This window comes from Pocillopora damicornis, chromosome 1, assembly GCF_964200805.1.
Source record: "Pocillopora damicornis chromosome 1, jaPocDami1.2, whole genome shotgun sequence".
Classification (NCBI taxonomy): domain Eukaryota; kingdom Metazoa; phylum Cnidaria; class Anthozoa; order Scleractinia; family Pocilloporidae; genus Pocillopora; species Pocillopora damicornis.
The window spans coordinates 22,452,065-22,467,844 of NC_142670.1; the positions used below are offsets into that span (position 1 = coordinate 22,452,065).

Below are 15,780 nucleotides of genomic sequence, written 5' to 3' on the forward strand. Positions count from 1 at the left end.
ATATTTCGCTCGATGTAATAAAGTGGGTGGTACAGTTTGGCACTTGCCCTTAGATCTGTGTCGCTACATTTTTTACAGAATTTAGAGTTGATGCAAATTATTATATTACCTCATAGATAACAGAAAAATAAAGCCTGGAATCTTGCAGTCTGCTAGAGCAGGACAAGATACTTAAAAAAAAAAAGTCAATTTTGGTTACTTACAATCGACAGCCGAATTGATACGGCGCTGGGCAGAAATTTAGGACAGTCAGCGGTTCGTGACGCGGGCTCTATTCTGTACATTTCGACCCTACTGAGTCTGCGTTGCATGGTTGTGAAGCAGTCGGAAAGCTATCAGTGAGCGAAATGCCAAAAATCGCTGAATGATCTCAGTACCGCGGATTTTTACACAGAGAGAAAGAGAAAAAATTTAGATTCTACGAGATCGAAAGAGTCGTTTCAAAAAGAGTCGGTAAGGAAAAGGTAAGCGAATCTGCTTTTCTCCGAGTGTTTGACTGAAATGAATCTCTCTTTCATATCGAATACTCGTTAAACCTTACTCAATCGTTGGTCTAGATTGAATATTTCATCAAGTGGAAGGGCTACTCGAACCTAAAAAACTCCTGGAAGCCAGAAGAGGATTTAAACGCCTTTGCTTTGAGGTGAGATATCATGTGTGATTAACAGCTTTATAATTACATAAAAAACAGGGGCAATCCGTTACACTGGTTTCCTCTGTTGATATTCTGTGCTTGTATGTAATAATTTCCCATTAAATGTAAAAATTGTAATACTATTTTTTAAGATGAATGTTTTTTCCTTGCCCTTAGGTCATTCAACAACCCAAGGCTCACACAGCAAGAGATTGCTGATGCCAGTGAGGGTCTCCACATTGGCATTTTAGAGCAGTTAAAATCAAAGTCTCAATTACCCACTGTCATTGCTTTTAACCACACTTATTTTAACTTTTTTGTTTAAAGTTAAGGGACGGAAAAGTAATGACAGTGGATACATCCTCCTTGAAAAACAGGATTTTATAAGATGCCACTTTCCTAATGGGTGACACAGGCTAATAGATAGTATAGGGGATGGGGTGCAAATTGACTTTCCTGTGAAGGTCAGATTGTTTTTGTCATGGAGTCCAAAGACTCACAGCTTGACAGGGGAGTCAATTACTCCTTGCCCACGATATAGGCCAGAAAAATTGAGTATTTCTTTTTGTAAAGCAGCATGTAGCCTGAAATGAGACAAATTAAAGAAACCAAGACTTGATTTGATTCTATTTGGCATTGTGTATTTATTACGAAATAGAAAATCTATATTTTTTAGTAGTTCATCACATATTCTTATATTGAATCAAATTTTTCATATTTACAACCTAGAAGTACTTGCGGTGTGCAGGCTGTTTTACAATTTGTTAAGTAAGTATAAAGGACACAAGAGCAGACCTCCACTTCATTGAATGCTAGCTTTAAGAGAACATTTTTACAATCCAAAGAACAAAAAAATCAATAGTTTTGTAGTATTTGAGATTGCTATCCCAATCAATGTTGTTATTGTTCTATTTTTCAATACTGAGTTCTCTCCATTGTTTAGTGCAGTGGTGGTCTACTGAAACTACCCTAGATATATCTGTTACCCTCACAGTAAACTAACTGTTACTCAGGTTCTTCAGGATCAAATGTTGTTTTCCTTTCCTTGCTCCTTGCCTCAAGGAGATCTTTTTCCCAGTATTCTATATTTGATTTATTATATGGCCTTTTCTCCCTTTCTAATTTACTTAGTGCCCATTGTCTGGCCTCAACTTTTAGGACATCTGAGGCAGCATCCCATTTATTTGATTTATGTAATACAATGTTTCCCGCATAATCATTGTTTTTCTCCACACCCTGCCCTGTGAAAATTTTTACGGACTTGTGGGTCCAGAAGAACTTGGGGATATGGAACACCATAGCATGGATATATGGTGTTATTCGTGCACGTTCATAGCCCTTTCTTTTGTCTCTAAGAGAAATGAAAAAATGAAATGAAATCTGTAATTTGCTTATCTGAATTTTGACCACTTCCAATAAATGTATATAGTTCCCTAAAGTCTTTCCATGTTTTCTTGACAGTATTTGAAGTTGAAGTCTGAACAACACTTAAAATTTTGCCTGGAAGCTCTCTCAGGAGTTGCTTTTTGTCATTCCCAAGCAAACTTGTAAAATCATAGGTGCCTGATCCCTTTCCATCAGCATTGGTTATTTTCCCAGATATCAAAACTAAACCCACATGAGCGTATTGCAGCCTGCAGCCTGCAGCCTCTCTCAATGAACACCTTTCTTTTCTCCCCTTTTCTTATTTGAATCATCTTTTTTGTCCCACTGTAATACATCCTCCAGTAAATTATTTAGTAACACATCAACTACTCTAAGCAAAAGGTGCAATTCGTCTAAAATTACATGATCTAACTCAATGTTTAATAGAGGCTTATGTTCACAGCAAAAATTTTCTCTGCCTTATTTTTAAAATTCTTTTAATTCTTTTAGTGTTCTTTGCAATGGTGGCTTATTGTAAAAATCTTCCTCATGGTTCATATCCCATCTTTTATCTTTGTGAACTTTGCACCAGGCACAAGCATAGAATGAGGTGGCACCTTTGAGACCCAACATGATTAAAATGAATTTATAATCTCCCCCCAAAAAGAATTCAAGTTTTATTTCTTTCCCATAAATTGTGATTTTGGTCATTGAATTTTGATCATTTATGTCTGAAAATACATTAGCAAATGACTCCTTCAGTGTTTCATAATTTTCTGAGCCCTTCACAATGGTGATTGTGTTATTTCCCCTTGCTGACATTAAATGACTGTTATTTTGCAACAAAGCAAAAGAAAGAATGATAAAGGTTGTATTGCGAGTCAATGCCCCATCCCCTGATATTTTAACTTTAACACTTTCATTTTCAAAATCAAATTCTGGATTTTGGTTGATTAAATTTTGCACCCTTTCCTTGAGAAGTTCCTTGAATGAAACTTCTGCACCCTCAGCCCTCCCAGGTGTAGATACAATATGGCACATGTCATTTAGTTGTGTTTGCCGTTGCTTAATTAGATATGATTTTGGAAGATCATTATACATTGAGAACTCAGGATAAAATGAGTCCCCCACACAAAATTTGTCTTAAAGAAATAAAATTTTATCTACTTTTTCTTTTTCCTCTTCTGAAAGGGAGTCAAACCATGTGGCAGTGTTTTCTTGCTGCTCGTCATTGGCCATTTTTACATTATGCTTGCTTCCAGTCTGGACTTCTTTCATGGCAATTGACTCAATTTCTAGTCCAAAGGACTTGGTAAACCACAGTGCTGTCTGAGCTCTTGTCATGAAAGTCTTCAAAGTCCTCAACTTTTTCTTTACTTGAGAAATGTCTTTCCCCTTGTAGTCTTGCTGAGCTGTCTGCAGGCGTTCAATATAATCAATTAATTCTTTATTTGTGGTCTCAGCTTTTTCAACATCATCTTGAACTGTTCTTATTTCAGCTTGCATTTCATGAAGCATTTTTCTCTTTTCTTCCTCCAAATTTGCATAGTTTGATTTCCACTCTTCAATTTCTTCATGCAGGGAAGAGTACAACTCCTTTAGTTGTTCATTTTCCCTCTCCAGCTCTGCTACTGACTGAACATGTCTCTCAAACACATGGAACTTTTTTATTTTCAAGTTCAGGGCAAGGCCCTTTCTCCCCCTGATCTGATTGTATTGAGACTTCACAGAAGAAGCAAATTTTCGCAGAGATTCATTCAACTCTTTTCTCACTTCTTCCGATTTTCTGATAGAAAACAGATTTCAAGGAATAATAAGTTCAAACAAGTCTATGTAAGTTTTATATTTTTTCCTCATACGTTTCTGAAATACTTTCTGACCTTGCGTCAGTTCACCATCCACGTGTTCTTCTTCCTCTGTCCCTTCATTTTCTGGTTTATCAAGGAATTCATTCCAAGCTTTAAGCATAGGGAAAGGTATGTTAAAGGTAAATGCAACATTTTCCGCCATGGACTGTGAGACATATTTCAGTGAAGGAGGTTGTGGTGCCAATTTCGTATTAAATATATAGTTGGGAGGAGGTGCGTCCGACATTGTAAATGTTTCAAGTGATTACGAAACTGGAGAGGTAAGATTTTATATTATTTTATTGCAAAATAACAGATTGACACCGGAAAGAAATGAGAAACTTGCGTCACGTTTTTGCCTAAATTGGAAGTCACGCATCCATGTCACGGAATGGATAGCGTTACGGCAAAGCACGGTTATTTTTTAATATCACCCTTGAACCAATCAGTTTTCTTTCTTTATATCATCTGACCTATGTAAACAAGCTAAGATACCAAGCCTTTGAAAGTACAAATGGCGTCAGAGACCATTTGTTCGGGAAGAACCGTCGATCTAACTTCTGCGACATCCTTTCTGCGTGACTAAAGGCGAAAGTTCTGTTCGCGATAAATACTGCAAATCTTCAACTTTACGGGGATCAAAAAGAATGCCACATTCATCCAAAAAAGCGGCACGAAATTAGAGATAAGGAACCCCTGTTCGCAGGGCGATGTTCGCAACCTACCAATAGTGTCTTCTTTCGCGGATGTGCCGGGTCGAAGTTTGGTTATTTCAGCCAATTTACTTTGTTTGTATGGAAGCGCAGTATGACTCTTATTTGGGATTTGCGTAATTTGTTTGGGATCAAAGACGAAAGGAGTGTGAACCTCGAAATTTCGTCCAAAGCAGCAACTCACCAACACGATAGCACACCGATGCTCGCAAGTACGATAATAATTTTCATTTTGTCAAAATTTTTTAATATTAGAACTTTGCCATACAAATCCTTAGAAGCTTCGGACATTTTTAAAGGGCATTAGGAAAACTCTGCGCATCCTTCATTTCTGCCCAATGAGTTAAATATTTGCAGAAAAAAAGAAAGGAGTTTTTTACGATGAAATGAAAAATAACCCAATATACTCTGCAAAACATGCTTATGGCAAAGTTTGAAACTTTTTTCAAATTTTATTACATTTCTCAAGTGGGAAATTCATCCTTATTTTGTCAACTTATTTAAAGTTTCGGTCGGTCAATTGAGGAAATTTTAATTAGCACACCGCCTTACATTTTTTATAGTTTATTTGCTAGTTAAAGAAATTCAAAATGTATTTTTGGAGAGTAAATGATAGAGAAATAAAGTTCTTAACTATCTATCGAACATACTTCCTGTGTTGAGTGGTCAAGACTGCAGGAGTTGCAAATCATCGCAGAGACGCGAAGAGTTCTTTTGCAATCGCACTAAACAACCACTGGGTGTATGTCTCACAATGAAAACTTTACTAATATATTGGTCGGAGTAACAAAGTACTCAAAATTTCAAGCTTTGCGAATGCAACTTTTGGTGACGGCTATTTCAACCCAAATTTTTAGCGAAAACACAATTTTACTGGCTCTTCACTAAGTAAAAGAGTTTCTATATTTGGATCCCACCTATACCCTGGTGTCTATTGGGTCATTAGGCAACATTGTCTAATAACACCTGTTAGACCAGACTTTAAACGCTTTACGCATGCAAACACTTCTAGAGCATGGGTAGCCGTTCAAGTCTTTCAACTTGTATTATTGTATAAACTGATGGTAGAAAATAAGATAAAGAATCATACAAGGAAACTAAACACGTTTTAGAAAATTATGGACGACAGCGAAAAACACTTCTGTCTTTCCAGTCCCGTTAACATAGATTAACTATATATATACTCTGGTCGAATAAAATGAATAAAGCTAAGAAGCACGTAGTGGTAAATTCTCCTCTTCTTCTGTGTTTGTGTGAGTCTCAAAACCATTTTTGCTGTACTTGCCTTGCATTTTTATTGATGTGCCTCGTTTCTTCTCTCAAATTCATTTGCATTACGTTTGTTTGACATGAATTACCAAAAAACGATCTATAATCATAATGGAGTTTACACCTGGCGTGACAGGCGATACTCAAGGAATTAATAATAACATTTTATAGTCCACGACGCATTTCTCCACTCAATCCGTTGCATTAGGTTAAATTCTTCGCTGCGTATTATTTTACCAATTTAGCTTTTTGCGCAAAGAACCCAAACAGGAAGAGGCAAAATCAATTCTAATATTAATGATCGTCTTGGCTTGAAACTAACAGTTTTTATCGTAACCATAGCTACCAGACAGTAATAAAGGAAAACGCGTTTGGCTCAATAACTCTAAACTTTAGGCGCCAAAGAACGTTGGATCTTGGAAAGTAAGAGATGACTGTACTGAATGCATGAAAAAATGAGTTTGACTTTCACCCCATGATAGATATGATATCCAGCCTTAACTCCTCTATTTCCGTGTAGCTGAAATAAAACGAAAATAAAATTTACCGAGCTTCCAAATGGGGGTATCACAGATATTTGGCGAAAAAACATCTTCATGCAGCTACTTGAAAGAAACAAGATCATTATCCTTAAATTTTATTTTCTTGAACAAAACATTTACTATGTTAAACAATAGAGAAAAACGTATTGTTTATTCTCGTAGAGTGCGTGAAGCAGGCTAAATGTTTCATCGTGCACAAATTGTGGGGATGATTTTATCACACGGACGGAAAACGAAAAAAGCCGCGAGTAAAAGAAATTGTCGCATTAAAATCTTCTATTAATCACTCAATAAAAAAAATTACGATCACACGAACTTTGTTCTGCGTTTTGAGGCAGAAGGCTGAGAGGTTTGTTTCCAATCGGAAGCAGTAGAAAACCCTATAAACGAAGATCATGCCGTTATAGTGCAAATTTCTTGCCTGACAGTTGCCTATAAGAGTTTTTGGATTAAAAAGTCTAAGACAACTTAACGTCTCAGTACCTGCTTTTCCTAGGGTTTTTCGCCGTAGATTAAACCTCCTCAAAAAGGTAATCGAAATTTTTACAATACTGTTCTAAGGACTAATTTCGGTGTCTAATACGCATGTTAAGATGTAAAGATATTCCTATGAGACCCAATTCTCTCCATCGAGCGAAGCGGATAACATCCATTTGCGTCATTTGCATTAATTTCCACATAGAACTGACAGTTGCAAGCTTTTTTTTAAAATTTATTTTCATAAATAGGTCGACTTTGGAAGCTTAATCCACTGCTGGAAGCTGGCGATCAACTTAAAACTTGTGTCATACGCGCAGGGTAGAAACAGAAAAACCGTTACCTTGAGGAAGGCATGGAATTTGTTCATTTTTCATGTTTATAACATGGACTGCATTATTCACTGACTTGACTTTTGGAAAAGGTGAGTCGCAGAGAGAGAATCATTTTTTATCCTTGGATTCACTTATGAGTACAAGCTTATTAATATATCTCCTTTATTCTCTTTTGCTGAAACAAAAAGAGGTAATGTTACAACAATAAGCAAAGACTAAGTCAAAAATCGACATTCGACATCCACCCATGATTGGAACTCATTTTTGAAAAATTAAAAGGTATTTAACGGAAATTTTTTTTTTTGTTTCTTATTAAGAAAATTGGATTTTGGATGCAAAACGACCAAAAACTTCGGCAAATACGAATTACTTTATTCAAAATGGTTACATTCCCAACTCTCAACAGCATTTAAGCATGACATTATTTTATGTTCAATTTCCCTGTGTTTTATTAGGCGGGAATTTGACATTTTTGCATCGTATGAAAGCACATTTTAACCGCTCTTAATCGTCTCAGAAAAATTGTTTTTACATAAGAACAGTGCTGACATATGGTAAGGAATAATTTTATTTTTCTTGTTGTGTATTCGTCCATAAACATAGTTTATCTACCAAAAGTTAAAATCGCTTATTGTGCAAGTCTCAGAGAAAGTTATAAGCAAAAACATGTTTAAGGATGAGTTACTCACCTCAAAAACAGGTGGCATCTGTCGACCGTTAAATTGTTGATAATTTCGATATTTTTGGTTTGAAAAATATAGTGTTTGGCTTTTTATATTTTAATTTACTCTTTCCTGGAAAAAGTCGAATTTCCCAATGTATTCTAAATTCATCGAAAGAAACATCTCGAACCGGTATATGAATCTGCTGCGTGATGCCAGACAAACATAGCTTGACTCAATGAAAATTAGCATAAATTTCCTCTTTCTATGATAATCGGTCTAAATAACCGAAGGAAATCGTGTAAAAACGTATAGTAGGAAAAATCTGAATTTTAAAGGACTTGTAAAATGAAGAAGGCGATAAAAGGTTTATTAAGAAAAACGATTTTTTTTTTCATGACATCGATCATGAAGTAGAGAAGGAATTTGAGAAAAATTTGCGGATAGCTTATTAACGGCTTTTGTTCCATCTTCCCTAAAATGATAAGAGGAGAGAAACAAAACACACGAAAATGCTCCCTACTAACCTTGTGTCTTCACAAAAGACAAGTGATGCTCGATGCTGCCAAGTTTTGTTCTTGTTTTACTTTTTTTTTTTACAATTTTTTGGAGGGGGGGGGGCTGGAAGTATTTATCTAGGGCCCTATTATACAAAAAGTTAGGAATTTAAAATATAACAGCGGTGACAGCGACATCAACAAAAGAAATTAAAAACATCATTCAAATTTCCTTGTCCTAAGCATTTTATTTGTTAACCTTCTTTATCTCAGATAGGCAAAGATCCGCAAATGAAGGCAGTATTAATTTTTCTCCATTTTCCCGTATTCTTCTTGGTGGGCTGGTTAAGTCACACGGAACCTATAATTTTCTTTTCCTAATTTTACAAGATAGCACACCAAAAGTAGAGTTATAAGGGAAAAAAGGATCTAGCAACCGTTTCCTCACAAATTCCTGTCCTTAAGAAGACCGTAGAAAATGAAATAGGGGCAATGCATAATTCAAGGTACGAATAAAATTTATTGGATGTCTTACCGCCTTGATGTTCTACGAGCCTGCTGCTCTATGTTCGTACATGATTTTAAGAACCTCAATGCCGTAATGTTGCTGTGATGGCTAAAAGATTCCAAGGATTCTGTTATCGATTATAAGACGACGAATGTAATGCTATTTTTTGCGTGGCCTTGAGTTCAACGGAAGCAGTATTGCTATCGCAGTCAGCGTTTAACTTCCCGAACTGATTATTTCATAAAAAAAACCAGGCAAATCATAATTTATCCTTTGATAAAGGATAAAAAAAGAAGATGCAAGTTTCAGGATGAAGATTATAACATACACGATGCTTCGCAAAGGAAACCTTGCAAGTTTCACCACAATATTCTGTATTTCTGACATCTGCATTTCCTTGATTGTTAATTCCATATTCTACATATGCACGTACTTACTTCGTTTCAAGGCGCCTATGAAACACATTTAACAAAGGAGGAATCGCAATCGGTGGAAAATAAGTCCACATGAGCTTTATTCGAACAGTTTGGTCGATACATATTTCCAAAAATAGCACGATTTAATTTATCGCCTGCCTAAATTAGGTATTCTCTATGTCGTTGAAAACGCTTGTAAGACCAGTCGACAGTTAAAAGACAACTATCTGATAACAACTCGAATAGTAAACAGGGCCTTTAGAGCGACGCTAAATGAGTTCCTTGAAAAATGCAAGCCTCTTATAGTTGAGGCAAACCCCATGTCCTGAAAGCTGTCTTCGAAACAATTTCACAATTCTCTACTGGAACATTTTCTTGAATTCATGTAAAGTTCTTTGCTTCAGATACAAAACAAACATGTAACGAATGTTGAAAAAAGGTCGTCCATACATAAGTTCTAAAGATTGTTGGACAGTTTTCAATTTCAGAAATTAAACCATTCGTGCATCGAGACTAATACAATTGAAATTTAAACAATAGAGACCTGAGGATTAGATATGTGGATCACACAGTTTTTCCAACGCTTTATTTCTTTAATTAAATTGAAGTTCGAAATTATTGAGCTATTTTTCAGTGGCATATCACACCTATTGAGAACTTAAACAATTTTAAGTGTACCTTGAAAATTCGAGAACCTTCCACCGAAGAATTAGGCAAGCTGAAATGATAAGAGATAATTTATTAAAGACGTCATTTGGTGTCTCATAGAAAGACGTAAACAGCATCTGATATGTGCTTTGTCTGTCATCTTGAACAAAACATTTAATATGTTAAATAATAGGGGAAAAATGTATTGTTTATTCTGGTAAAAGTGCGCCTAAACTATGTTTTAAAACTCTTACCGAGTGCGTGAAGCCGGCTAAATGTTTCATCGTGCACAAATTGTCGGGATGTTTTTACCAAAAAAAACGTTGTGCTCTTTGTCTAACTTGTGGTGCCGAAGCCCTAGGAAGAAGAGCGAACGATTTTACAAGAATAGGAACTTTTGAAGTAATTTCGAGTCATTATTCCGTGTTGATTTAAAGTTGCTTGAGATAAGACAGAAGACAATTCAATAAACTACGAGTAATATTAAGAGAAAGGAAGCAAATTTCGAGAAACTGTGTATGACGAAAAAAATTGTCATTTTTGCGGCGCCTTTAATTTGTTTGAACTACACTGTCGACGACTCATGAAAAACTGTCGAGCTAAAAAATATCTAGCGATAATTTTAAGTATTTGGCATATCAATGAAATTTTATATCGCATCATGTTTAATCTGTTTGTCCTTACTGTCAACTTGAATTTGTATTGTAGCTCTGAAGCCCTTGAGGTTCGAGCAAATCATCTGTATTGCATGTGCTTGACGTCCGTGAGTTATGGTCATTGTGGCTTTCGCGCAAAATGGAGCCGTACAAACTTTAATGGATAAATTCCAACACGAATCGTCAGTATTTGCTGGAAGACTTTCTCGAGGCCAGAGAAAGTTACTTTTCAAACTAAAATTACGCGACAGGTTGATTAAAGTCCTTTCTTAATTAGAGAACTAACTTTCAAAACCACAAAAAAGTGCAACATTTCTTAAGGCAAAAAGAAAAAAAAATACAGTTTTCCCTGCCCGTAAAAATCTACTCGGCCCCCACTTATTTTAAAGAAGTTCCATACTCTGTAAGTGGACCCTTTTAATTGCTGCAAACATAGGAGTGTTATTGTATGTTTAGAGCTTTTGTGAATAGCTCATGCAACGGAAAGCTTAACGTTTCTCGAGGCTGGCAATATTTTCTTGTCAAAGACATCCTTTCCGTATTAGTTTTCATTAGCGATCCTTTATTAGCACACGGAGGAGTTTCCTTAGATAAACACTGGATTATTTGAGAACTTAAGGGAAATCTTCTTAAACAACGTTTAAGCTATCTTTAAGCTACTTTAGACCGAATATGATGTTTCATAATGATAATTTGTCAAAGTTTCCAGCCGAAAATTACGCTTATTGCACAAATTTGAGATCGTGATCGTGATAACTATTGTGTAATTATTGCCATGGTTCAGTGACATTGTAGAGAGAACAAGGAAGTTCTTGTCTAAAGTTAATTATCGTTTTGGCTTGAAACCAGGTGTTTCTATGGTAACCAAAGCTACCATATTGTTATAAAAGAAAGCAGTTTTACCTCAAAATCAGTAAGGGACCAAAGAGCTTTGCATCTTGAGAGGTAAGAGTTGATCATATCGAAAACATTGATGGGTTATTTGAGTAATACTTTCCCTGGAAAATTCATATTCTCTACGAAAGGATATTTACCCGCGGCTCCTTTAATTCTACATACCAAAAGAAAAAGGTTGGCTTCACTCTCAAATAAGGATATGGTACGATTTTGAAAGCAAACTAACTTAGGGTTTTTTCAACGAAAGCAGATTATCAATACTCCGGGATTACTAACCGAACCTTTAAATATTTATCTCTATGCAACACGAAAGTTCTGGTAAACAATATGTTGCTCTGTTTATCACAAAAATTACCAAAAGGTCGCTGAAGTTTCAACTCCGTCCAAAATGTTTGATGTATTAGATAGGATTATTCATCGGATATAGTTTGGAAATTTTATGTTTGAATCCTTCTTGCCCTTTTGGAAATTGGACTTAGCAGATAAATAAAGGGTTTCAACAATCATCGGGATTTTTGTTTTATATAAGACGAGGATAAGCAGCAGCTTGAAAATGTTAATTAGCCAACTTGTCAAGGATCGTATTTTTTTCTCGCTCAATAAGAATATATTATTTCTTCTGAAGTTTTTGTCGAGGTCGAGTCGTCGTCACTTCACATCTAAAACCAACATTTCTGAATGGACATCCGTTTTTCTATGGGCAGTTGAAGAACACCTAATGGAGGGAGATATCCGTGCGCTAAAGAGCTTTGTATTAGGGTTGATTATCAACTCTTTCAGACAATTTTAGGAGCGAAGTTTGATGAAAATACACGTCTGCGTATTCTAACTCCAACCACTAACAAATGAAAGCGGACGTAAACGGGAACATGAGTTTTCTTTCGATTAAATGTCTATTATTACCATACTTGCCATACGACAAATATTAAAAGCATGATGAGTTTTCCAGGTGTATATATTTCGATAGGAATGAATGAAAAGAATGCTGGATAAATATGCCGAAAATATGCTTCATCTGTCAAATTTAATTAAAAAGTCCAAGAGAACTTAACGTCCAAATATCTGCTTTTCCTGGGGGTTTTTTGCCGTCAATTAGACGTTCTAAAGAAATAGATCGAAATTTTTACAATGTTGTTCTAAGGACTAATTTCAATGTCTAATAAGTACGTTAACTTGTAAGGAAGTGGGTAACATCTATCTGCGACATTTCTATTTCTTTCCACATAGACTTGATAGCCTCAAGTTTTTTTTTTTATTTTGAATTGTTTTTTATGTTTTGATTGACTTTCATGGTATGGTTTCTTTCATAAAAACAGGTCAATTTTGGAAGCTTAATCCACTGCCAGGAGCTTGTGATCAACTTAATACTTGCGCCATACGCGTCGGGTAGAAACAGAAAACCGTTACCTTGAAGCAGGCATGGAATTTGTTTCATTTTTCATGTTCATAGCCTGGAATGCATTATTGACTAACTTGACTTTTGGAAAAGGTGAGTCGCAGATGGCGAATCTTTTTTTATCCTTCGATTCACTTATGAGTACAACCTTATTTATATATCTCCTTTATTTCTTTTGCTGATACAAAAAGACTTAAAGTTACAACAACTAGCAAAGACTAAGTCAAAAATCCACATTCAGCATCCAGCCATGATTTGAACTCATATTTAAAAAATTAAATGGTATTTAATAAAAATGTTTAATTGTTTCTTATTCAGAAAACTGTATATTAGATGCAAAACGACAAAAACTTCGGTAAATTCGAAAGACTTCATTGAAAATGGTTACATTCCCATATCTCCTCTGTCAATAACATTTAGGCATGACACTATGTTATGTTCAATTTCCCTGTGTTTTATTACGCGGGAATTTGATCTCTCTGCATCGTTCGGAAGCACATATTTATGGCTCTTAACCATCTTAGAGAAATAATTTTTACATAAGAACAGTGCTGACATATGGTAAAGAATAGTTACATTTTTCTTGTTGTATATTCGATCATAAACATAGCTTTTCTATCAAAAGTTAAAATCAGGTATTTTGCAAGTCTCAGAGAAAGTTATCAGCACAAACATGTTTAAGGATTAGTTTAAAGGTACTTACCTCAAAAACAGATGGCATTTGTCGACCGTTAAATTTTCTATTATTTCGATATTTCAAGTTTGAGAAAGATAGTGTTTGACTTTGTTTATTTGAATTCACTATCCCCGTGGAAAAGCCAAATTTTCCAATGTATACTGAATTTATCGATAGAAACATCTTGAACCCATCTAGGAATCTGCTGCGTGATGCCAGACAACGATGGCTTGTCTTAATGGCAAGTAGCATAAATTTTCTCTTTCTTTGATAATCGGTCTAAATAACTAGAGGCGATCGTGTAAACTCATGTAAGAAACTCTGTTTTATTAACGGTTTTTGTTTAATCTCACCTAAAATAATATCATTCAGGAGAAATAATCACGAAAATACTCTCTACAAACCTTGTATCTTCACAAAAGACAAGTGATGATCGATGCTGCCAATTTTTTTTGTCGTTTCACTTTTTTTTTAAACGTTTTTGGGAGGGAGGGAGGTTGGAGTTAATTATCTAGGGCCCTATTATATATACAAAATATTCAGAAATTATGATCTAACAGCAGTAACAGCGACATCCAAAAAATAATTAAGAACTTTACTCAGATTTGTCTTTTTCCCAAACATTGTATGTGTTAACCTTCATTATCGAAATAGAAGTTTCAGCTGAAATCATGAGGAATCTCTGAGCGCGGAATTGAGATATGGAACATTGTCCTAAATATAATTATTTTCTTAAAAGAAAAAAATCCGCAAGTGAAGGAGGGGACATTGGGAATTTCGGTTTTGCGGTTTTGGCTATTTTTTAGATCGGTTTTTATCCCAGAAATATTTGATATCCGATGCGGTTTTCGGTTTTTCCTATTTGACCTATTTCGGTTCCGGTTTCTCTCCGATCTAAGCGGCAATTACGCGCCACCACTGATCTCGAATAGCAGCTAAACACAAATGTTATCGAGCCGAATGCGTGACAAACCAATTGTAGAGATCCCTTGGTAGCCTACGTGTAGCGTTGTGGGAACTTTAGTGCGAATTTTAACGCTCGAGGTCCTCGAGAGGGCAGTTGTTAATTTAAAAAGATACTAGAAGATACGAATGTCAAGTCCATGGCATTCATAAATCCTGTGATGAAATTAGTATAGTTTACTCTGTATGCTCCACTTGTCACCACTGTATCGGATCGATCAGGGTTTTAATAACTGGGATGTAAAAATGTATCGGTTTTAATAGTTTTGCATACGGTTTTCGGTTTTCATCGAATCGTTTTTCGGTTTTTCGGTTTTGGATGGTTTCTAATAGGCCCCAATGCCCCCCTTAATTTTTCTCCATTTTCTCGTGGTAATGGTTGAATTGAGATCACAGTTCTCTGTTCACCAAGCGTGTTATTTTGTGAGCTTAATACTTGGAATCGCGAGTCTATATTTAGTATGATAGGAAAAAGTTATTTTCTAACTATATTTTGATTGCTTTATTTCAGAGCGAGATCGCACAATGATGTTTCCAGATTACTTCTTCTTTTCTGACAAACGTTTGGTGAAACATAAAATCGAAACTAAACACGTCAAAAACTTGGATCAATGTGAGCTTTCCTGCTACATGAATGACAACTGCGTCAGTGCTAATTTCAAAAAAGAGCCAGAGAATGAAGGAAACGATTACATCTGTGAACTGAATAACGCCACTCATCTTGAACATGATACTGACCTGATAACTAATACCGATTTTTATTATCGTGGCTCAAAGGTAAACTATAGAGTATGACTTAAATTCAGCAACTTGACGCTTTTCGATGAATCATGAAAAACCACCATTAATTATCAAAACTTCAGTTCATTCATTTATCTATCAATCATTCATTACATCCATATTTCTTCTTTTATTTTTTTTTCCTTTCAGAACACCTGCGGTAAAAATCCACAGTGTCGAAATAATGCAACTTGTCAGTCTGGTTTCACAATCAAGGGATATCGATGCTTATGCCCTCCTGGATTCGAAGGAGAACATTGCGAAAAAGGTTAATCGCAGAATGTGCTGATAAGAACAAAATATTTCCTAGACAAACCACCCCTATTTATATATCACGTTTGGCCGTCGAATGCGGATCTTAAAGGAAGGTTACCAAGGCTGATCTTTTACGACTTATATCCGGCTTCAGTGTGAGATGGTGCCTAAAGAGAAATTCCACTGTAGTGGAAGTTTTGGTTTAATGTAAATGAACAATTAATTTGTCGCAATGATAACTAAC

At 35.6% G+C, this 15,780-nt stretch overlaps 1 protein-coding gene, 1 long non-coding RNA gene and 1 pseudogene across 3 annotated transcripts; 2 read left to right on the plus strand and 1 right to left on the minus strand.

The window, feature by feature from the left end:
* The first annotated feature begins 310 nt into the window (after window positions 1–310).
* On the plus strand, window positions 311–2,072 carry LOC149052800 (uncharacterized). 2 transcript variants are annotated; one of them, XR_016186433.1, is made up of 3 exons: window positions 311–464; window positions 558–643; window positions 812–2,072. It is a non-coding gene; the product is annotated as an uncharacterized LOC149052800 (long non-coding RNA). The 2 variants fall into 2 exon arrangements; XR_016186430.1 differs by lacking the exon at window positions 311–464 and having other exon boundaries at window positions 474–643.
* A 226-nt stretch (window positions 2,073–2,298) lies between these two features.
* LOC149052801 (uncharacterized) lies at window positions 2,299–4,093 on the minus strand (annotated as a pseudogene).
* Window positions 4,094–14,993: 10,900 nt separating this feature from the next.
* On the plus strand, window positions 14,994–15,554 carry LOC149052802 (vitamin K-dependent protein Z-like; the record flags this gene model as incomplete). The annotated part of the gene is made up of 2 exons (XM_089181768.1): window positions 14,994–15,278; window positions 15,432–15,554. Coding segments are annotated over 2 exons (408 nt in total), but the record flags the coding sequence as incomplete, so codon positions are not given.
* Between the last annotated feature and the right edge of the window lie 226 nt (window positions 15,555–15,780).